The 24644-nt window shown below is 42.5% G+C and overlaps 1 protein-coding gene across 1 annotated transcript in view; it reads left to right on the forward strand.

The window, feature by feature from the left end:
* Nucleotides 1-24644, forward strand: part of PPM1E (protein phosphatase, Mg2+/Mn2+ dependent 1E) — a 132135-nt gene that overhangs the window by 98063 nt on the left and 9428 nt on the right. The window contains exons 2-3 of the mRNA XM_075013621.1: nt 15491-15609; nt 23014-23213. Coding sequence (XP_074869722.1) covers nt 15491-15609; nt 23014-23213 — 319 coding nt within the window. The remainder of the gene's footprint in view (nt 1-15490; nt 15610-23013; nt 23214-24644) is intronic.

Genomic DNA, 24644 nt, shown 5'->3' on the forward strand with positions numbered 1-24644 from the left:
AGCTATAAGGATGCATTTTTCTCCAGGGCTATAAGAATGTGTCTGCAAGGGCTTTAGTGCACCAGGCTAGGGTAAGTCTGGGCCAGGAGGTTAGGGTATAGGAGAGAGTTCAGGATGTTTAGGAAGGACAGATGGGAGAAAAGGAGGAGGAGTTGCACTCTGTGTGAGGGATCATTATGATTGTTCAGAGCTCCAGTATAAGGACGGAGAAAAATCAATTGATTGTCTCTGGGTTAACCTTAGAGGCGGAAATAACAGAGCTGATGTTGTAGTTGGTGTCTGCTATGGCCAGCCAGACCAGGGAGGTGAGGTAGATGAAGACTTCTTCCGACAACTAAGAGAAGCTTCCAAATCACAGGCCCTGGTTCTCATGGGAGACTTTAATCGTCCAGACATTTGTTGGGAGACCAATACATCAGCACACAGACAATCCAGGAAGTTTCTGGAGAAAGTTGGAGATAACTTCTTGGTACAAGTGCTGAAGGAACTGACCGGGGCCATGTGCAACTTGACCTGCTGCTCACAAATGGAAAAACATAGGGAGAAATAGAAGTGGGTGTCAACCTGGGCTGCAGAGACCATGAGATGGTAGAGTTCAGGATCCTGACAAAAGGAAGAAAGGTGAGCAGTAATATACAGACCCTTGATTTCAAAAGAGCAGACTTCTACTCCCTGGGAGAACTGATGGGCAGGATCCCTTGGGAAATGAAGATGACAGGGAAAAGCATTCAAGAGAACAGGCAGTATTTTAAAGAAGCCTTACTGAAGGCACAGGAACAAACCATCCCACTGCATATTAAGAAATGCAAATATGGTAGGCAGCCAGTTTGGCTTAACAGGGAGATGCTTGGTTAGCTTAAACTCAAAAAGGATGCATATAAGAAATGGAAACGTGGATAGTGGACTTAGAAGTATAAATATACAGCTGAAGAATGTCAAGCAGTAATCAGAAAAGCGAAAGCACAATTGGAACTGCAGCTGGCAAGAGATGTGAAGGGTAACAAGAAGGGCATGTTTCTACAGGCATGTTAACAATAAGAGGGTTATCAGGGAAGGTGTGGGGCCATTACTGGGTGAAAGAGGTAACCTAGTGACAAATAATGTAAGAAAAGCTGAAGTACTCAATGCTTTTTTTGCCTCAGTCTTCACAGACAAGGACAGCTCCTACACTACAGTGCTAGACAATGCGGTATGGGAAGGTGGAGGGCAGCCGTTGGTGGGGAAGGAACAAGTTAAGAGCTACCTTGAAAAACTAGATGTACACAAATCCATGGGCCTGGATTTAATGAACCTAAGGGTACTGAGGGAATTGGTAGAAGTCATTGCTGAGCCTTTGGCTATTATCTTTGAAGACTCTTGGAGATGTCCTGGATGACCGGAAAAAGGCAAATGTAGTCCCCATCCTTAAAAAGGGAAAGGCAAATCCCGGGAAATATAGACCTGTCAGCCTTACCCTCAGTCCCTGAGAAAATAATGGAGGGGGCTCCTCAGGGAATCCATTTTGGAGCACTGGGAAGAGGGGAATGTGATCAAGAAGAGTCAACAGGGATTCACCAAGGGCAAGTCATACCTGGCCAATCTAATTAGCTTCTATGATGAGGTAACAGGCTCTGTGGACATGGGGAAGTCAGTGGATGTGATATACCTTGACTTCAGCAAAGCTTTTGATATAGTATCCCACAACATTCTTGCCCTTAAGTTGAGGAAATAAGGATTGGACACATGAACTATATGATGGGCCCGACCGTCAAGCCAGCTTTCTGTCCAACAGGTGGTGGTCAATGGCTCGTTATCTGGATGGCAGTCGGTTTCAAGCCGAGTGCCCCAAGCTCAGTTCTGGGACTGGTGGTGTTCAGCATCTTTATTAATGACCTGGATGAGGGACTGGATTGCACCCTCAGCAGGTTTGCAGATGACAGTAAGCTAGGGGGAGAGGTAGATTCGTTGGAGGGTAGAGAGAGGATCCAGAGTGACCGGTATAAATTGGAGGATTGGGTCAAAAGAAATCTGATGCAGTTCAAGAAGTGTAGAGTCCTGCACTTGAGATGAAAGAATCCCAAGCATTGCTATAGGCTGGGGACTGACTAGCTAAGCAGCAGTACAGCAGAAAGGGACCTAGGGGTTACAGGGGATTAAAGTCTAGATGTGAGCAAACAGTGTGCCCTTGTAGCCAAGAAAGCTGACAGCATATTAGGATGCATTAGGAGGAGCATTTCGAGCAGATCTAGAGAAGTGGTTGTTCCCCTCTATTCGGCACTGGTGAGGCCACATCTGGAATATTGTGTCCAGTTTTGGGCCCCCCAGTATAAAAACGTGGATGTGCTGGAGGAGGTTCAGTGGAGGGCAACAAAAATGATTAAGAGGCTGGAGCACGTGACCTGTGAGGAGAAGCTTGGGGATTTGAGCTTATTTAGTATACGGAAGAGAAGACTGAGAGGTGATTTAAGAGCAGCCTTCAACTTCCTTAAAGGGGTGCTCTAAAGAGGATGGAAAGAAACTGTTCTCAGTGGTGACAGAAGGCAAAACAAGGAGCAGTGGTCTGAAGTTACAGGAGAGTGGTAGGCTGGATATTAGGAAAAACCTACTTCACCAGGAGGGTGGTGAAGCACTGGAATGTGTTGCCTAGAGAGGTGGTAGATTCTCCATCCCTTGAAGTTTTTAAGTCCCAGCTTGACAAGGTCCTGGCTGGGATGACTTAGTTGGGGTTGATCCTGCTTGAAGCAGAGGGCTGGACTAGATGACATCCTGCAGTCCCTTCCAGCCCTTTGATTCTATGATTCTGTGCAGGTTGTGGGAGGGATTTTGGGTACAAGAGGGACTCAGGGCTGGGGCAGGGGTTCAGGATGCGATCTGCAGCTTACCACCACTTATTTCAGGCGGCTCCTGGGTGGTGGTGCAATGGGGCTGAGGCAGGACCCACTCTGTGTCTACAGACACTACCCCCACACCTCCCATTGGCTGTGGTTTCCTATTCCCAGCCAATGGGATCTGTGGAGGCAGTGCCTGCAGGCAAGGGCATCGTACTTTATTCTGTGTTGCAGAAAAAAGGGTCATTTCTTAAATCTGCGTCTGGCAGAGCTGTTACAGTTGAGGCTGTTGAGGGTTCCAGTTGGTAAGCATATAGTGGGGCGAAAAGGTTCAGTCCAAACACTGTATTTTTTTGTTGGTTTTGAGTGTTTAACCTGGGATGGACCTATGTGCTAGAACAGTGAAAATCATATTTTAGAGGGGTCTTGGTGGGGGTCGTGTGTGAAAGACTTATGCGTTTAAAAGTGTGTGGGAATAAAGGTGAGAGAAATCACATATGGAAAATACATAAGAACAAAAGAACGACCATACTGAGTCAGACCAAAGGTTCATGTGACCACTGTCGGAAGACAGGATACTACATGGGCTAATGACAGGTAGCCCAGAGGGGATAGTTATCCATCCACTGTTGCCCATTCCCAGCTTTGGACAGAGGCTAGGGGCTCCACCCCTACCCATCCTGGCTAATAGCTATTGATGAACCTTTTCTCCATGGACTTACCTAGTTGTGTGGGTTTTTTTTTCTCCACCTTGTTAAAGTTCCGGTCTTCACTGTGTCCTCTCGCAAGGAGTTCCATAGGTTGCCTGATCTCCACATCAATCATAATTTGATAAATCTCTGTTATATCCCTCCTTAATCTCCTATTTTCCAAGATGAAAAGTCTCCTCTATTCTAAAATTAAAAGTCCCAGTCTCTTCAATCTCGCTTCATATGGTAGCTGTTCCAAATCCCTTATCGTTTTTCTTGCCCTTTTATGAATTTTTTTCTGCTGCCATGATCTCTCTTCTGAGATGAAGTGACATCTGCATGCAGTATTCAGGATGTTTGCTTTGGATTTAACTATCTTGAGCAGTTTAGTATCATCTGCAAACTTTGCCACCTCACTGTGTACCCTATTCTCCAGATGATTTATGAATGTGTTGAACAGGATTGGTCCTACTGTAGCCCCCAGAGGTCTGTCACTAGTTACTTCTCTCCATTTGGAAAACTCACCATTTATTCCTACCCTTTGTTTCCTATCTTTTAACCAGTTATCAGTCCATGCGAGGACCTTCCCTCTCATCCCGGGACAGCTTACTTGCTTAAGAGCCTTTAGTGAGGGAGCTTGTCAAAGGTTTTGTCATAATTTAAGCACAGTATATCCACTGAATCTTCTTCGTCCACATGCATGTTGACCCTCCCCCACCATCAGACTCCTAGTAGATTAGAGAGGTATAATTTCCCTTTACAGGATCCAGGCTCTGAGAAGGAGTTTGGGCATTAGGGGGAAGGGTGGGCTCAGGGCAGTGGTGGGGGAGGCTGTTAGAGTGCAGCAGAGAGGCAGTGATTATTTCAGGCAGCTTTTGAAAGCAGCTCACACACCTGTCTGGCAATGACTCCTGCATGGGTAGGTTCAGGGAGCTCCATGTGCCACTGTCTGCAGGCACCTTCTCTGCAGCTTGCATTGGCCACAGCTCCCAGCCAATGGGAAACGCAGAGTGGGCAGTCAGGGCAGGGGCAGCACGTGGAGAGGCACACTTCCTGGGGTCACACGGAAATGCTTTGCTACTGGCTGCTTCTGGGAGTGGATGAGCAGCTTATGGCAATGCTGGTGGTCAGGAGCCCCCAGGCCTTTTAAAATCATTTTGGCCTCTGGGCAATTGACCCCTTTGCCCCAACCTGTCAGTGGGCTTGGCAGCTCCTGAACCCTTAACTGAATTGCTTGCTTTCAGTTCTGTGCTTGTCTAAGGCTGGGTCTACACTTGCACCCACCTTCAAAGGCAGCATGTTAATCAAGGTGACAGATGATTCCTAGTGGAGTGTTGCAGTGAATATGCAGCAGGTGATGAGGCTCATTCTCCCCTGCAGCAACTTCGAAGCACCAACATGTGTGTAGCCACAGGCACTTTGAAGTGCCTTTACTCCTCAAAATCTGAGGAGCGTAAAGGCATTTTGAAGTAGCACGGGTACTTAGAAGTGCCTGCGGCTACATGCATGTTGGCGCTTTGAAGTTTGATGCTTTGCAGTTGCTGTGGGGGAGAATTAGCTTAATGAAGTGCTGCATATTCACCGCAGCACTTCATTAGTCATCTCCCTGATTAACATGCTCCCTTCGAAGTTGGGGGCAAGTGTAGACAAGCCCTAAATGTTCAATCCTTGAACATGATTTTCTAGACTTTTCTAAATCAGCAGAAGAAAAGACTTTTTGACTTTACCTCAAAACTTACGTGCTGTGTACTCATATGTAAAGGTATAGTTAAAAATAGTATGTAGGGTTTTCCAAACTATCAGCATGGAGTGTTTATTTTTAAACTTCTTAATTATTTGTCCATCTTATATTAACTTGGTATGAGTTTTCCCTCTATTTATCCAATATATATTGAATGACTGCCAGGGATACTGAGACTTTGTGTTATTCTCCCATTACCACTTCCAAAAATCCTATCCAATAGCACCTTGTAAAGAGGACATATTGTTCCTGTGAAAGCCATTCTGTTTTGATTTGCTACATTTAAATGACTCACTCAAACGTTTTCATAGATCAGAGCCCTTGCGAATGATTTGTGAAGTAAGGGCTAGCAAGAGACATCAGTGTTACAAAACAGACAGGTTTCCTACGGTGAGCCTGATAAACACACTGGAGCATCTTATTGCAATTACTTAACACATTATTATCTTATGAGAAATCTGATGGAGCACTTCTGCACTTTTTGAGGTTCCCATTGCTCTTCGCAGTATTAAAATCCTCCCAAAGTTCAGGCATCTCTTTTTGTACTGCATTGGCATTTGATTACTCAATGTATTAAACATTCTATCTAGAGTTTAAGGAAAGGGACCAGACCATACAGAAGAAGAAACACAAGTTTTCACCAGATTTCATGGATTTTGTTCACATCTGAACAAACCCTTCATAATCTACAACCTGCTTCCTTTAATATCTCTAGAATGTGATAGTGTGATCTGAAAGGTCAGGCTATACTGTTAACAGATACCACTGACATGTCTGCATGTACATTATGGGTGTGTCTACACTTGCATTCCTCTTTTGAAAGGTATGCAAATGAGGCACAAATGTGCATATCTGACACCTTATTTGCATATTCCTATTTCAAAATAGCTTCTTTCAAAAGAAGAAAACCAGCATAGGTGCTGCTCTTTTGAAAGTAAACCCCATCTTCAAAAGAATCCTTCTTCCTTGTTTCAAGTACATTTGCAACAAGTTCCCAGGTCTGAGTTACCAAAAAGTTAAGGAGAGTCTTTATGGGTCCACAGATCAGGACACTGATTCTTGATGCTAACTTTGAAGAAACCAGGAATGACACAGAGAAAGATGCTTGAGTGGCCTTCAGAAATATCATACAAAACTTCTTAAGGAATACAAAGATAGCTTAACTTCAGTGCCAGGAAAGATAATGGAGCAGGTAATTAAAGAAATCATCTGCAAGCACTTGGAAGGTGGTAAGGTAATAGGAAACAGCCAGCATGGGTTTGTAAAGAATAAATCTTGTCAAACTAATCTGATAGGTTTCTTTGATAGGATAACGAGCCTTGTGGATAGTGGAGAAGTGGTAGATGTGGTATACCTAGACTTTAGTAAAGCATTTGATACCATCTCTCATGATATTCTTATAAAAACAACTAGGCAAATACAATTTAGATGAGGCTACTATAAGGTGGGTGCATAACTGGATGGATAACTGTACCCAGAGAGTAGTTCTTAATGGCTCTCAATCCTGCTGGAAAAGTATAACAAGTGGGGTTCCGCAGGGGTCTGTGTTAGGACCGGTTCTGTTCAGTGTCTTCATCAATGATTTAGATATTGGCATAGAAAGTACGCTTATTAAGTTTGCAGATGATACCAAGTTGGGAGGGGTTGCAACTGCTTTGGAGGACAGGGTCATAATTCAAAATGATCTGGATAAATTGGAGAAATGGTCTGAGGTAAACAGGATGAAGTTTAATAAGGACAAATGCAAAGTGCTCCACTTGGGAAGGAACAATCAGTTTCACACATACAGATTGGGGAGAGACTGTCTAGGAAGGACTACAGAAGAAAGGGATCTAGGGATTATAGTGGACCACAAGCTAAATATGAGTCAACAGTGTGATGCTGTTGCAAAAAAAGCAAACATGATTCTGGGATGCATTAACAGGTGTGTTGTGAACAAGACATGAGGAGTGATTCTTCCGCTCCACTCTGCACTGGTTAGACCTCAGCTGGAGTATTGTGTCCAGTTCTGGGCACCGCAGTTCAAGAAAGATGTGGAGAAACTAGAGAGGGTCCAGAAAAGAGTGACAAGAATGATTAAAGGTCTAGAGAATGTGACCTATGAAAAAAGGTTGAAAGAATTGGGCTTGTTTAGTTTGGAAAAGAGAAGATTGAGGGGAGACGTGATAGTGGTTTTCAGGTATCTAAAAGGGAGTCATAAGGAGGAAGGAGAAAACTTGTTCTTCTTGGCCTCTGAGGATGGAACAAGAGGCAACGGGCTTAAACTGCCGCAAGGGAGGTTTAGGTTGGACATTAGGAAAAAGTTCCTAACTGTCAGGGCGGTCAAACAGTGGAATAAATTGCCAAGGGAGGTTGTGGAATCTCCCTCGCTGGAGATATTTAAGAACAGGTTAGATAGATGTCTATCAGAGATAGTTTAGATAGTACTTGGTCCTGCTATTGGGGCAGGGGGCTGGACTCGATGGCCTCTCGAGGTCCCTTCCAGTCCTAGTGTTCTATGATTCCATGATTATAAAAACATTGTTGGCAACATGCTAAACAAATTTGAAAGACTTGGATGCAACATGAGCTTGAAAGTTAATTTTTTGCACTCCCAGCTGGATTATTTTTCTGAAAATCTTGGAAGTGTCAGTGAAGATCAAGGAGAAACATTTCATCAGGATATCAAGATGATGGGAAAGAGATACCAAGGATGCTGGGATGTCAAAATGATGGCTGATTACTGCTGGTCCCTGAAAAGAGAGACTGAGGGTGAAATGCATAAAAAGTTGTCAAAAAAGCATCAATTCGGTTGCATCTAATCATTTAAAATTACTCAGTTGTTAAATTTCACACTTTGCTCCTTTGTTCTTTAAACAAGGACTTACAACAGACCTTCTAAAAGAACTATAACTTACTATTTACTTGGTTTTTAATGCATTAGGTGGAATAAAAAGCATAAAAATTGCTATTTTTTTCTTTCTGATTTGTGAAAAATCCTTACACGATACAACAAAATGAATGCCATTTTTGAAATAAGCATAGCAAAATTATGTAAAGTCACCAATTTTTATCAAAACAACTGAAATTTTGTTTTAATTTGCAGACCAGTGTTGTCATACATTAACTATATGCAATACTTGAAATTGCTTGTCCTATGGTTTAGTGGAGTTGTTCTATACCATGGTAGGCTAAGAGATATTTTTAGATAATTCATAGGAGAACTAAAGCAAAGAGATTTTCTAATATTTCTGTTAATGCTACATTATGTGGCACGACTCACTGAACATTGTGATCTTTGGAAGCCACAAGAGTACCTTATACCATTTTCTGCCTTATTTGCACCAATAACATCACTGTCCTTTACACTGGATCATGATAGTAGGAGCACCTTCCCTGAGACTGGTGTCACTTGTCTGACATAATTTGTGTGGTGGGGGAAGAGTGAGGGGAAGGAGGAGGGAACCTTCTCTTGCTTTTAATGTTCTTTCCTAACCATTCGATCAACAGTGCCATATCTGATGCTGTAAAAGGTTACATGCAGCTGAAGTCAGCATTGCTTAGGGTACAGTAAGAAGTTGATCTTTCCTTACTCTCAAATTTTTTTCTTTGAGAAGCCTAAGGTTTCAAAAATCCTATTTACTTCAAATCTGATGGAAGGGTGCAATTGATTACGCTCATGTTGGCAGTGCATATCAGAAAGACAAAAAGTCCCTTGTGTGGCTTGCCAGTTGGTGTTTCTGACATGATATTCAAGTGTGGAGAAGATGGGGGGGGAAGTGTGAAAGGTCCATAAATCTTGGCTAGATTGAAAATATCTTCCATCAGAATGACACTGCTTTCAATACTGTCTGTATCTAGAAATCTCGGATTGCTTTACAAACCTTTAATTAATGCTCCCACAACACCCAAGAGGTAAGTATTCCCCTCCTCCTTTACAGATGAGGAAACTGAAGGACTGAGAGGTTATGTGACTTGTCCAAGGTCACATGCAGAGTTATTGTTATGGCTGGGAATTAATAAACACACGTATCCAAACACCCAGCCCTTGTTAAACTGCTGGATCATATTCTCACTGTTTCAATAAATTTTCTATAATTTGGTGATTGATAAAATTTGAATGTCTGGGATTTGGCAAAATGTTTTATTTCCAACCAGCAAGTGGAAAATCCTGAGATGAAAGGAATCTTTTGCCATGGGTATGAGGGGCAAAGCAGCTGAGCTGCACTCAAGAATCTAATGCCTAATTTGGGGTGGGGAACCTTCTTTGGGTTGGAGGCTATGATCCACAGAAAAATCAGTTGGGGGGGCACACAAGTGAGAAGCAAAAAACAAAACAAAAAGCCCCCCAAGCCCCTCTCTGATGTGGTTCCCAACTGAAAAACCAAAAAAAGACACTCCTCTCACACACCAGCCCCAGAGCCTAGAGAGGCCTGGGCTAATAGATGTTGTGGGCCCCCCAAGACTTTGGGTGGAGCCAAAAATGAGGGGTTCAGTATGGGAAGGGACTGCCAGGAAGTATGCTTGGAGTAGGGGGTGTGAATGCGAGAGGGGGCAGGAACAGAATGAAGGTGTGGGGTCTGGGCAGGAGGGAGGTGCAGGAGCAGGGCTGGGGTGCTTATGTGGCACAGTTTCCCTGTGGTTTATGTCCCCCTGCTTCTCTACTTGACTGCAATTCCAGCCAGTCACAGTGGCAGGGGAAAAGCCTCTCTAGGTGGCATGGCACTGGGAGGGGGAGGGAGAGCATCATGGCTCAGAGAATCTGGAGTCACATCTTCCCCTGCCAGGCAGAGCCTGTGCATCAGATTCAGTTCTAGTTTGCCTGACTCCAGCCCATGAGATCTGGGGCTCTCTACTCCACCCCACACCTTGCAGTGGGTCTGGATGCTGGGGGGTGAAACCCCAAGCCTCAGGGACCCAATCCAGGCTAATTTCCGTTCATGTTCCCTATACAGGGAAATGCAAGGATGAATGAATATCTAGTGTTATAATTGAAGGTCTAGTACTAGGGATGCTAACATTGTTACTGTCTACAAGAACAAGGGTGACAAAAGTGATTGTAACAACTATCGCAGCATCTCCCTTCTCAGTACCGTGGGGAAGCTGTTTGCACGTGTTGTTCTGAAGAGGCTCAATGTTCTTGTGGGGAGAGTCTACCCTGAGTCTCGGTGTGGGTTCAGAGCTGAACAGTTCATCTTAGACATGGTTTTCTCTGTTAGGCAACTACAAGAAAAGTGCAGGGAGTAGAACAAACCTCTGTATATTGCCTTCATTGACCTGACCAAGGCATTTGACGTGATCAGCAGAAAAGGTCTCTTCGCGATTCTGGCTAAGATCGGTTGTCCCTCAACTCTGCTCAGCATTATTAAGGCCTTCCATGAAGGCGTGAAGGGGACCATCGTATACGACGGATCCACAGCCAAACCTTTTGAGATTCTCAGTGGAGTAAAGCAGGGGTGTGTGCTGGCTCCAACACCATTCGGCATCTTCTTTGCAGTTTTTGCTCAAATATGCCTTCAGAACTGCTAGAGAGGGCATCTCTCTCCGCACGAGAAGGGACAGCAACCTCTTCAAACTGTCAAGGCTTAGAGTGAAGACCAGGGTGCTTACGAGGCATCTAAGGGAGTTCCTTTTTGCTGACAATGCAGCTATTGCTGCTAACACTCAGCAGGAACTGCAGTCACTCATAACTCGCTTTGCGGATGCATACATGGAATTTGGCCTCACTATCAGCTTAAAGAAGACCCAGGTGATGGGCCAAAATGTGGGTAACGAGCCATCTATCAGTGTGATAGACTACGAACTGGAAGTTGTCCATGAGTTCGTGTACCTAGGCTTGACGATCTCGGACAACTTGTCACTTGATAGCGAGATCAACAAGCGCATTGGAAAAGCTGCCACAACATTCTCCAGGCTGATGAAGAGAGTATGGGCTAACAATAAGCTCACTGTACACACCAAGGGGCAGGTCTACACAGCCTGTGTTTTGAGCACACTGCTGTACGCCAGTGAAACATGGACTTTGCGCTCAAAACAAGAGCAGCGGCTCAACACATTCCACATGTGCTGCCTTAGGCGCAAACTCGGTATCTCATGGCAGGACAAGGTCCCCAATAGCGCAGTGCTTGAGAGGGCAGGCACCGCCTCCATGTTCACCCTTCTCAAACAGAGGCGTATGCGCTGGTTGGGCCATGTCTCGCGCATGACAGATGGCCGAATACTGAAGGACCTCCTCTTCGGTGAACTGGCGTCTGGAAAGAGGCCGAAAGGGTGACATAAATTGTGCTACAAGGACACGTGTAAGCATGACCTCAGTGCTCTATCAGTGCGAACACCTGGCAGTCGCTTGCCTCAGACAGGCATGCCTGGAAACGGAGTGAAGGAAGCTCTTGCTATGTATGAAACTACCTTGGTGAAGGAAAAGGAAGACAGGAGAGCCCTCAGGAAGATCCGTGCCCGTGATACCAGAGCGACATCTGCCTACTGCTGCTCACAGTGAGGAAAGGACTGCCACTCCTGGATTGGATTGCACAGCCACAGAAGACATTGCTCAGATCAGTCCAACTGGGGCGCAAACCCATGATCCCTCGGGATTGAAGGATGCCTACTACTAGTCTCTGTGGATGACCATCTTTTTGAGTTAAGTGGTACAGGAAACTTTTGCTGAATGTTCGTTTGTGATAAAAGCAAAGATATTAAACTTGATTCTGATCTCTAGTTACGTTGGAATAAATCTAGAGCAACACCACTGAAGCAAATGGTGTTATTCTGGACTTGCTGCAGTGTAACTGAGTTTAAAATCTATTCCAAATAGGAATCCCCACCTCCTGTGTAGTCTGTTATTCTAGACCTTGGAAGGGAGAAGCAATCCAACTAGGGTCTGTTGCCAGAAGCAAGAGAAATGAAATGTCTGTTGTACTAATCAAGAATGCACACACCTCCAGCTGGTCACTTCACTGCTTGCGCTGCATAGTCCTAGAAAGGCTCTTAAGAAGCTTTGCGATGTACAAATGTCAAAGCCAATTAATTCTGTGGCATTCTGCTGTTAACTGTTAGAGAATAGCCAGCTGTATAAAAGAAACATATTCTCGGGTTGCTTTTCTCCATCTTGTCCATCAGATAGACAAGTCAATCTAAGCTCTGTGATGTCTGTTAGACAGTGCAATGTTAAATTTGCCTTACCCATTTTTAGGTGAGGATTTTATATTAGATTTGGAACACAGATAAGTAACTGGGGAAATGTTTGGAAATTCATCACTCCTGTGCTATCGGCAAAGAGCGGAGGTGTGTGGTAAGCACGTATCATTAGAGTACGTGGGCTGAGTTAAGCCTACTTCAGACTGTCTCTCTCAAACTTAATTGATGGAAGCTGCCCACATTCAAGCTAACTTATTACCTTAGCAGTTATCCCAAGATTGTTGAAATGCAACTGTGGGTGTTGTACAGACACCCACGCTGCCAAAGAATCAGGAAGGATGTACCGAAAAACCTCTAATTTGTCTAATAACATCTTGAGTAGCTTTTGTGTAGGTTTGGCATTGTAATGGAAATGTATGCCTTGTTTAGATAAAGAGCTCCAGTTCGAGACTGCAGGCATCACATTTGTATTGTGTGGGGATATGTAGCTAGTTATTGGCAAGCCGGCTGGGAAGGGCTCTGACCAGCCACTTACCTCCATGCATTTTAATACATCTCCTTTCCATTATGCTGTTACAGGGTAGAATAAGAAAACCAGTTATTTGTGTGAATGCTAATGATAGGATGTTTATTTTCCTTTTAAGTGGAGTTTCCGTTGGAATAGAGATTCCCAGTGTATTTTTGCCCTATCTTTTTATATCCTTGCGGGTCTCAGCTGTAGCGGCCACCTTCATAGCTAAGTTCTTAGCAGTACTCTCCCTTTCATGTCCATCACTGTTTGTTTTTACTTAACTGTCCAGTGGGATTGTTTGTGATTGGTGCAAAGTGCACTCCTTTCCCCAGAGCTTTCCCACATTGGTATGGCAGTGAGGAAGAGATTAGGATTGGGAAACAAAACACATTCTAGGCACAGTAGCCGCTATTATGTTCCTCTGTAAAGTGAGTTCTGGCTGAGAGATTTGTTGTGTTTACAAACACATGTATAATGTAAGCTTTCTTGCCCTTGTGGAGATGTATGTAGGTTTTGCCTAGGCAAAATTACCTTCATGCCTTTCTGCTTCATCCTGTTGTCAGAGATTCTAACGTTGGCTCTGATTACATCACTTTTTATTAATTCTTTTAGCTCCTATCTTTATTATGAAAACTGCATGAAATATGCTGTAACCTAGAGTGCTTTTTGGATGTGTGGGTATTAACAGAAATTACAAAAATTAGCCTTGTTAGTCTCTAGCTTACAAGGGATATCTGAATAATCAGCTTCTGTGTGCAGTGGAAATAAAGGAAGTCCTATAGGTTTTCATTCTTGTTGATTGCTGCTCATTTTCCAAAGATATTGTTGAGCTCATGTACTGGGAAGACCCAGCCCTAAATAGTTAATGGTCTCAAGCAGTCATGCTTCATTGATTTACATATTGCTGAAGTTTGCAGTAGCTGTATGGGTAGAATGCTCAGTTGCTAATCAAGTAATGACTCTTACTGACAGTGAAACATCAAATAGCTGAGGTTTTCTGAGTAAATTGGAGACAGAACTTGCCTCATGATAGTATGTCCTTTGGAAGAAGGTGGTATTTATTTCTAATCCTGTGTTTATGTAACTTTATGTAAACATTAAACACCATTTATTAAAATAGATGAAGATTTAGCTTTGTGCAAATCTCATAAAAATCTTACTTTAAATCTGTCCTTTGTAATGGTGTTCAGCATCAGATACGGTATCTGGAAAGCACTGTGCTAAAGTGGCTTTTCAAAGAGACTGAACAAAATGGGTTTGACAGCAGTCTTTTGTGGAATTCAGTCCATGCTAATGAAGCTAACATTGGGCCAATTTAGAACAGCATTGGTTTTCTTTGGTTGGTAGCAGTGCAAATGTGATTACATCTGAGTACTACCTTATGCTTCTCAGATCTCAGTAGACATGTCAACCAGAATCCATATTTGGTGGACATAGGATAGAAACAAGGTATGGTTTTCTAGTCCCTGAGTCCATGTGGTCTAATATCTTGTCTCCTAACAGTAGTCAGTATCAGATACTTCAGAGGAAGGTGCAAGAAACTCCACAGTAGACAATGATCAAATAGTTTGTCCTTTTTTAGAGGTTAGTTTCCTAATTCTCTGTGGTTTTATTTAAATAGTTTCAGGCAATTGATTTTGAAAATAATACATTTGCAAATCTGAATTTTATTTTTGTTGAAATAGTAAGATTATGCTCAAAATTAAAACCAGGAGGAATGCCTCATTCTTGGATTTCTCAAGTCTGAGTAGGTGATACTTCTGGATTGACACTGCCCATCTGTCTAATTACTAGTCAGATAATTTCCTCAACCCTTTGACTCAACATACAGAAAATGTTTTATGATGAAAAGAAAACATGTCTTTAGACAGAGGTTTAGGCTCTGTCCACACAGGACAGGCACGTGGATTAAGGAATTATACTTAAACATGTGATACCAGCTAAATCAGTTTCTGACACAGTTCAGCCAATCATGTAGGAGGACAAGCTGTACTAAAATCAGATTCAATCACTATATTTTAACCTATCCTATGTAGTGAGGAGTCTAGACTGCAGCTCATTTTAAACAAGTGAGGGCTGGTGTATGATGGCTACTAAAAAAGCTGGTTTAGCTAGCAGTGCAAATGTTTTCCCTACTGTTCAAAAGAAGTAACTGAAGGACTTCATGTACAATTTCCAAACTCTCTGCCCTTTTAAAGAATTTGAATCAAGAGCAGAGACTGAGAAACTAGACAGGATGGGTTTCAGCTCAGGTTTGTGAATTCAAACAGAGAAAATGCATAATTTGAGTGGGATTCGTAAGCTCCACATGTGTTTACAAAGTCCCAGTTTTGAAGAGTAAATCAAAGGTGAAAAATAACAGCTACTTCTCTATCTTGGACAAACTTAATCTGGGCTTTAGAAATGACATTGAAGCGTACTAAGATACACAGAATGCACTTCAAAGGGTCCTCAGGCTGCAAAATTATAATATCTGTAGAAAAAAGAATTTCCTGTATTCTCACAAATCTTGGACAACTTACAAATTCCATTTTCTTTACACAGGTACATGTTCTGCATTACATGGACTGCCAGTTACCTTGTGATTGGAAATATCTTGTCTTTGTTTTTGTTTTCCTTTCCCCAGTAATTGCCCTTCATTTTTGGCTGCTGCCTTAGCCAGAGCAACTTCAGATGAAGTCCTTCAGAGCGATCTTTCAGTGCACTACTTACCAAAGCATGTGGATAGTACAGAAGGTATCATACGTAAGTGCATCTACGTATTATACTATGCTTTATTTTGATATGCTTTACGAAAATTGTGTCCCAAAACACTTTGAAGAGCAAAACAGTACATTTGAGAGAGAATCAATAAATTTTTAAAGCCAGAAGGCAGTTGGTAACCTATGCCTGCTGATTGCTGGGGTGAGGGAGAGGGAGAGTGAGAGTAAGGGCAGCAGCTGCAGCAGATGCTACTGAATAAGCTCAATGCAGCAAATTGGGAGAGAGTTGAAGGGAACAGGTCTTCAGTCAGAAGGGACCATTGTGATCTGTGCATAATATGGGCCATAGGACTCTCGTGAATTAATTACTGCTTCATGTGCATTAGCTGTGGTTCAGCTAGAGCCTATCTTTTAGAGGAAGTCAGCCTTGATGTTTAAATTTCCAGTAATGGAGGATCCACCACAACCTCTTTTTACATTATTCCGATGGTTAATTACACTTTTGGTTTAAAAAACTGAACTTTACTTCCAGTCTGAATAGTGTGAGTGGCTTCCAGCCACTAGTTCATCTTATACAATTTGCACCCCCTATAACCAGCACTCTGGTCTGGCAACATCCTCTGTCTGGCAGGACCAGGGATGTTCCTGGAGCAAAGAGCTGGGCTGGAGGGTAAGCTGGAGCCAGCATCCCTGTGGGGCTGAAGCTGGCATCTTCCCAGCAGGGCTGGAGGCACCCCAACAGGGGCATCTATGCATAGCAGGGGCAAGTGTCCCCGGGCAACCCAGCAGGGCCAGGGGCAGCCCAGCAGTCCTGCAGTGAGGCATCGTGGGCAGGAGCCCCCATGGCAGGACAATCCAAAGTCCAGCTTGCCCAACAGCAGATGTGAGGGTGGCAGCTTGGGGGCTGATCCAGCAAATTCACTTGGTTGAGACTGGTCAGGTCCCAACCATGCCAGATCAGGAAGGGTGAAACCTGTACCTTTTTCTGCTAGAGTGTAGAGAGCCCTGTTATAACAATGTAGTTCCCAGTAGGTACAGTATATATAGATAGTGAATAAAGCCATCCCTTAGTCTTCTTTTTGATAAGGAAATTTCAGAGGCTGCTCCTTGAGTCCCTTTCTATAAGGCAAATTTTCCAATCCTCCAGTCTGCCTTCTGGATCTTCTCTGAATCCTCTCCAATTTTTCAGAATGCTTCTTGAAGTGCTGAATACCACAATAGCAGTGCCAACTGCAGAGGTAATATAGCCTCTCTACTCCTACTCAATATTCCCATAGCAGCTGGAGGAAAAAAAAGTAGGGGCATAAAAGAAGGTGTGTATTCAGATGAGGTTTTTTAGAGATGGAGTCCCTGAGACAGAGAACTGTCCCTGACACAAGGAGCTGTAGAAGAGAAGGCACTCACACTACCAGAGGAGAGCTGATGGAAGGGGCCAAAGGAGATAATGCTACACAGACAGATGTATGAAGGGAAGCAGAGAAGAAAATGTATATATTTAGCATCAGAATTTCCTTTTTCTATTTTCATGTTACCCTATTCACAGTTCTGAAAGCAAAATGTGAGCAAAGGGTATTAAAAAGTGAATTGCATAGCTTTAAAAAACTCATCTGCAATTTTAACGTATCAATCTAATTACAGACTTCACAAATACATTTTAAAACAACCTATATGAAAGATCTACTGCCACCAGAAACAGCTCTGCTCTGTGTGATTCTACAGGTGCAGAAAAGCTAAACTCAGGAGTTTGGCTGTTTTTCAAATACCCTTTTTTATAATATGGCTGAACTGTTAAGTCTTCACATGCACATAGACCTACACATCGTAGGCACATAATAGACACTGCATTAGCTACATTGTGGTGAGGAAATTTCACAAGCTGCTCAGACATGAGTGGCTGTCACTGTATGTTCTTTTGGTAATATTAACTTGGATGCAGATGTTACACACAACATGGATGTCACTACTTATGTTTTCCAGTGAGACACCCTAGTCAGAGGAGGGAATTAGGCAGAATGGCCAGGCAAATAAGAGGTGTATATATCCTTTTGTATGCTTCATACCAGCCTGAGCAGCCAGGGTTGAATTAAGTGGCCCTGAATTTCTTGCCTGTGTACATATTGGCAGGGTGAACTCCATTCTGCCTTTAAACCAGCTTTGTGTGGGAAGGAAGGAATTTCACTCTGAATGGTTTTAGCAAGTAATTATTTATTTTTAAGAGTTTTGCAGTTTCTTGAGTTTAGTGACTGTCAGGTAAAAATGTGTGATGTTACAAACCAAGGAATTTTCCTTCTGTTTGTCCTTTCTGTGTAGCAAGACTTTTCCACTAGTCTGCTCAAGGCCACAAGTTCTATCTCACTCAGGATTCTGCTGACTACATTCCCTTGGAAAGCTCTCTGGGATGGTAATTAAGATGGATACCATTCCACAGAATGAGTTGACAGGGGCCCAATCAGTTTGGAAAATATATACTCAGCGTCCCTTTTTCATCCCTCACTGCCTTTTATTTTTGATAAAAAGCTATAAATAGCTCTGCAGGAAAACAAAAGCTGTAGAAGTCTGGCGCTCTGAAGAGGAAGTTTCTATTCTGATTGTTAGCGTCTTTCATGGACCTGAAGAAAATGTGCAATTTGTTCTGGGGTTGCTGTTTGTAGATGTTGCTGTGTCTCACCCTCAGCAGGTGAATGGAATAGATTTGTCATTGTTCTGGCTGAGCAGCCTTCATTATTTCTAAATTGAAATCTCTTAGATTCACCTAAATATTTGACAGCCTCCAAGGAAATTTTGACACTTTTCAAACTAAGCCTCCACGCAGAATATCTAAGGAAGCTGATGTTTTAAATGAAAACATCTGTAGGTGTCTTTTTAAAATGTATTTAAACCTATAATACAAAGAAGTGATCATATATTGTTTCATATACCTTGGCATAGCAGCTAGCCAAATGAAACCTAGGCCTCCATACAGGACCATATTTAGATAAGTGAGGTTTAAATACATGTTAAACTATGCAAATTAAAGAATAAGAAATGTGAAGAGAAAAATGAAAGCTGGTATTGTGGACCACAACAAAGTTGTTTGTTTATCATTAAGCGATTCCATGTCCTCTAATAGACTAGTAATCACGGTTTGCAAACACATGACTAAGTCAAGGAATGTGAGGGATTGGTGCTGAATAAAAGAAAGAGTTGACACAATTAAAACAGATCAGCTGAAGGAGGTTTCATTGTGAATGGTCAGATAATAATTTGTGACTCATGTTCTCAGTGAGAATCACTCAGAAAATCTAGAATAGTTATTCAGAAGACTTTAGTTATTGACTGCTTTTCTCTGCCTGGCCCTGACTCACTTCCTGTGTTGAGAGGCCCAAGAGAGGAAGCTGTAGAAGATTTATGACACAGTTGTCTAACAATGGATTCCTGTTGTCACCTAATTTTGGCCTGACTTTATCTCATACTGCTGACTGTAAACTGCTCAGATTAGTGTATGACTAAAGAACAAGATGGATTGTAACCTGGTGCATCTGATTTTTCTTCTAAATCAGTCTATACTGGAAAGGCTTATTTAGGAGTCCATCAAGCTTAATGAGCTATATAAAGCAAAAAATGTAGAAGGATTTGATATTTGCCCAAATTTGTCTCCTAACCTCAGTTTCACTTTGAGAGGTACAATTGATTTTGCTGGGTGGAGGCAGATGAGTGCTGTTCTATTCAGATTTGGTAAAAGGTGCCAAAGGTGTGCATGTGGAAGACAACTTTTTGATCAGATGTTTGATGCAGGGAGAGTTCTTACCATAAAAGAAAAAGGTATCAGTGAAATCACTCTTATCTGAAAGTGAGAGTGGAGTTAGCACTCAGAGTGACTCTCCAAGCTTTTCCGACCATGAGTCTGAAAACAGAAAGGAATATAAGCCCTAGGTAGAATTGGTCATGAATAATTTACTAATCTTTAGTCTGCCTTTAGTTTGATTTTTCTTTTTTTTAAACAAAGAAGGCTTTAAAGATGATTTAGAGATGGATTTCTTTTTCTGAGCAGACAACCCAGGAATAAATAACATTTGGAAATCTTTTTAGTGGAGGCAGAACTCATCGTTGTGGTGTCATGACTGATAAAGATCCAAAGTGGCTCAAAAGAAAAGACTGACAGAAGGGCATGCAGAATAGCCAGCAGATTTTGCAAAATAGATCTCAAAGACCTAAGTGCACCACGTTTCCAAGGATGTTTAAACTGGATAAAAGCCTCTGTTATTGGAATCCAATCATATAAGCCATAAAATGAAAAGTTTTAAATTGAGACATCTAAGAACTGATCACCTGGCTACAGACAAGGAATTCATGACTACTACTCCTAGCTCTGTGGTCATTAAAGTCCAAATTTTCAAATGTGGTCAATTTTGGATACCTCTTGTTTCATGTATCTAGCTAGAGAGGTTTAGAACCTTGTTTTTAGTGGTGTTGAGGAGCTACATCTAGTGCTGAGGTTAATGTAGAGCTTATAAGGATCAGGCTCCAGGTGTCCAGAGATGAGCACTCAAAATCAGAGGCTACCTCTTAAAGCTTGGATCTAGCAGCTCTGTATTTCAGTTTCTTCATATGTATAAGATGATACTTATCTCACATAGGTGTTCTAAGGATTAGGTAATGTTGGCTCAGCACTTTGAAAGACTTGAATATTGTGTAAATACTGTTTATGTTGTTGTTGTAGCCATGCTGGTCAAAGCATATTACATACTGATCAGGTGGGTGAGGTGATGATCTTTTGATGAAAGGGACAAGCTTTCAAGCTTAAATAGACCTGCTCTTCTGGTCAGAAGACGTCTGTGTAAAGTTTAATTTCTCTCACCAACAGATCTAAATACAATAAAAGAAATCTCCCTTATCTTGCTAATCAAAGTATCGGGTGTTACTAAAACCGCTGAACAAAGATAGAGACTTTCTACTAATAGAAAGACCTTTGAGATCTGTGGATGAAAACCGTGAACATGTAAACGTCACTTCAGAATCATACTTTTCCTTCCACACACATAGGTGAAGCCTTGCCATTCATTTACACATTTGGCTGACATGAGAAATGATTTGTATGAAATAAATAGGAATCTCTCCTCCAGCTACTGCAGTGAGTCAGGCCTGATATTGACAGCGAGTGAGAGACTGGAGAGTTTAGAAATTGACAGAAACTTCCCTTTCCAGAGATAACCAGTCAACCAACATTAGGGACAAAAATATCTGACCAGTGTCTCCCACTAACTGTGCTGCAATTAAGCTGTACTTCCAACACTGAAGAGTCATGGAGCAGCACTGAGATAGCAGCGGGAGTAAGATGAAATTCCACATGACTCAGCCACAACAGCTGACTCAGCTCCAGTTCAGCACTGCGACATTAACGATTGAGTAATTTACAGCTGTGAGGGGGTGGATCGGCTGCTCTAGGCCTCTTTTTTAATCTCAGGCAGCAATTATTGATGATGCTGACAGTGTGCATGCTCCTCACAAGGGGAGGGTGTTTAATATCTCAGCATAGGTTTCTCTCTGTTCGTCCTTCAGAAAGATTTTCTGAATTGTAATGAACGGGTGACATTAAAGTCAGCAGGGTTTCTCTCTTAAACATGCCCATTCGAAAGAATGGACAATGAACTCTGTAGATAAAGGTCCTTGATGGAACATATGATTTGGACAGTATTTATATTCTTGTTTCACATGTTGTCCAGCAATGTGATTGCTGACACACTCCAGGTATCTGTTTCATAGACCAGCTGGTTCCATCACTGTGCTAATACTCTTATGTCCTGATGGTATTCAGTACTTGCACCATTTGCTTACAAGAACAGATGAACTAAGAAGTTCAGTCTCCTTCCATCAGTAATAAGGAGGATATTCCTTCCTCAACCTAGATATGGCTTATTTAGTGAAACAATGTAGGACCAACTCTCCTGGGTTGGTGGCTGGAGACCGGGAAGTATCCTGGCTCTTTCCTCTTTCTCTTTGTCATTCTGTTCCCTCTCAAATATATAATAGTACTTACACAGAATAACTGAAGTCTGAAAGATCCCAAAGTCATTAGGCTTTGCAAATATGAACCTCAAGTTTTCCAACTGTGAAATTAGAATAAACAACTTATCCACAGTGGAAAAAATAAGCAGAGCCACAAAATGATCTCAGGTGTCTTGCTTAGTAACTACTTGAAGCCAAGTATATCGGAGGGGTAGCCGTGTTAGTCTGGATCTGTAACAGCAACGAAGGGTCCTGTGGCACCTTATAGACTAACAGAAAAGTTTTGAGCGTGAGCTTTCGTGAGCACAGACTCACTTCATCAGATGCTACGGACCAGCATCTGATGGAGTGAGTCTGTGCTCACGAAAGCTCACACTCAAAACTTTTCTGTTAGTCTATAAGGTGCCACAGGACCCTTCATTGCTGTTACTTGAAGCCAAATCTTTCGTAACACTACCAGTGACTGTTAACTAGGCCATCATTAGTTGGTGCTTCTTATGGATTGTTTCTGTGAAATCAGATATAGAATGGTTCCCACCCTGCCTTTTTTCGTCTGTAAATGGTAGGTCTGCAGGACTGATTGGAATCACTGCAAAGACTTCTGCTGAAACTGGATCCTAGAGACTTCAGACTGGTGAAAATGTAGTATGACAAGAGCCTTAGATGTGTTCAGTTCTCCCATGTTGCTGTACTTTTTCTTCCTGTAAAAGCAGCTCATTAGACTTTCCATAAATGCAGAATGGTTAGGTAGTGCCTGACTCTGCACATATTAAGAATGATTATTTTAAGGAGTGACAGCTCAGCCTCCCCTTAATTGACGGGTGCTCTGGACTTTTCACCTTCATACACAGGTTTCTTTTGGGCTTGGCCAGTTTTGGCTTTAAAACCAAAACAAAATATGAAATTGTGAACATGTCACAGTTAATGCGCCATTTGAATGAAAATCCGTTTACGTGCTTAAAAGAAATATTATGAACTGTACATATTATTCATCACTTCATTGTTCCATTTCCATACAGGAATAATTCCGCTAACCAAAAACTAGAGCAAAATATGGTGAATCGTGCCCCTTGAGTTGCTTTTCAGTGTTGCAACTCATTTGCATCATTAAGTGTTTAAATCCAGACACTGTACAACCCCATAGCTGCTGCTTCTTGTCTGGAACTAGATCTGATCAGGGAAAGCATATCATTTTTTCATTCATTGCCCCTTGCTGAGAGTCCAGTAAAGGCACGTGAGTGTAGCTAGGATACAATAAATTAGCTATTCAGCGGAAAATGCTAATTTTATTGTAGGTGGCTTTCCCTTTTCTCTTTGAAACAAGAAGCCAGGTTTTCTGAGTTGGATGTGCATCTTAGTTTCCTGGCCAACAGGAGTGTATTTCATCAGTATAATGCACGTGTGACAATTTCTCATTTAATAGCATTCTTATAAACCCTTTTATTTCTCTTTGCCTGCTTAGAGATTGAGACAGTGAAGCTGGCCCGCTCAGTTTTCAGCAAACTCCATGAGATCTGCAGCAGCTGGGTGAAAGACTTTCCACTTCAAAGGAAACCCCACCGCTACTATGAGACATCTATACATGCCATCAAAAACATGCGCAGGAAAATGGAAGACAAGCATGTCTGCATACCTGACTTCAACATGCTCTTCAATCTGGAGGTAAAGGGAGCAGGTGTAGCTCAGATATCCTACTGAATATGGATTTTGGGAAATCAGTAAGCATTTTACTGTGAAACTAAAGATTTGCATATGATGGATCTTAGATAGTTGGGATCCGAGAGACACAACTTGTATATATTAGTTCAGTGAGTGTGCTGCATATGTTTGAGTCCCATAAAACTCCCATACCCTAGCAGTTTTCATAGATAACTATGGAAAATATATTGGCGTAAACACTAATGATTGAATTTGTGCCTCTCTCATCTTGTTGGAGCCACTTGTCCAGTTACTATGTTGCTGCACCCCCATCCCACTTGAATCTGCACTTTATTGTAAGACTTTAATCTTTCATTTTGGACTAGTATTGTCCTTATTTAGAGGTTTTTATTTACCAGGTTGGTGGCCTTTTTATAGTCTAGAAAGTTACATTCTGCTGGCAAAAGAAGACAGAAATACAGTATGTGCTTACTTTAATGGAGACTGAGAACAGTCGGGTTCTGCAATGGTCCGAGGATTTAGTGGTCTGAGATTCAGCAGCAATATTGAGTTTCCATGTGGTAGCTGTGCATTGTATTGGTAAGGAGTAAGTTAAGACAGCATCTCCTTGACTGGAAATTGCCCAGATAGCAGTGATTCATAAATGGAGAAAGAGATGATGGCACAACTCATAGCTTGTTACTATTGTCCATTTTGCCTGCTGAGCCACATCTGTGCTGCTGGACTACCATGTTTCTTGAAACTCCAAGACATCAAAAGCAGGAGAAAAGGTAAAAATAAACCCAGTCCTCCTGGGACACACACAAACACAAAAAAAAAAAATGCGCACTAGTTTTTTGGTAGATCCTGGCCCAGGTTTAGCTTCAGCTATCTCTTCCTATCACTCAGCAGTGAAGCCCTCATGTAAGCTTTTCTTCAGATGTAAAATCTCAGACATTGTGAAATGGCGAGTACATGAAATAGCAAGAATTACACAATACTGGTCAGTCTAATGGATAAATTGATTTGTACGGTCAAGCCTGGAAATACGCAATTTCAAGTTGCGCTTAACTCGCATTAACCTGAGTTAAGCACAACTCAAAATCCTTCTCCCCCTGCCCTGTCACAGCCCGCGCAGGCCTGATTCAACCCCGAATCCCAGCCCTGCTCACCCACCCAATGCCCGGCTCTGGCTCCTCCCTCACTCCCAGCTCTGGCTCACCACCCCTCATGTGCGGCTCTGGCTAAACCCCCGCTGGCCCCAGTTCAAACCCCGTCAGCCTACAGCCCACACATGGCTCCAGTTCAACACAACACCATTCCCTCCACCGCCAGTTCAACCCCCATGTTGGCTCGCCACCTGAGCATGGCTCCAGTTCACCCCTTCTGCCTTGGTTCAAACCCTCTCTGTGCAGCTCCGGCTCAACCCCCCACTGCCCCAGTTCAAACCATCCA

Source organism: Carettochelys insculpta, chromosome 19 (genome assembly GCF_033958435.1).
Source record: "Carettochelys insculpta isolate YL-2023 chromosome 19, ASM3395843v1, whole genome shotgun sequence".
Classification (NCBI taxonomy): domain Eukaryota; kingdom Metazoa; phylum Chordata; order Testudines; family Carettochelyidae; genus Carettochelys; species Carettochelys insculpta.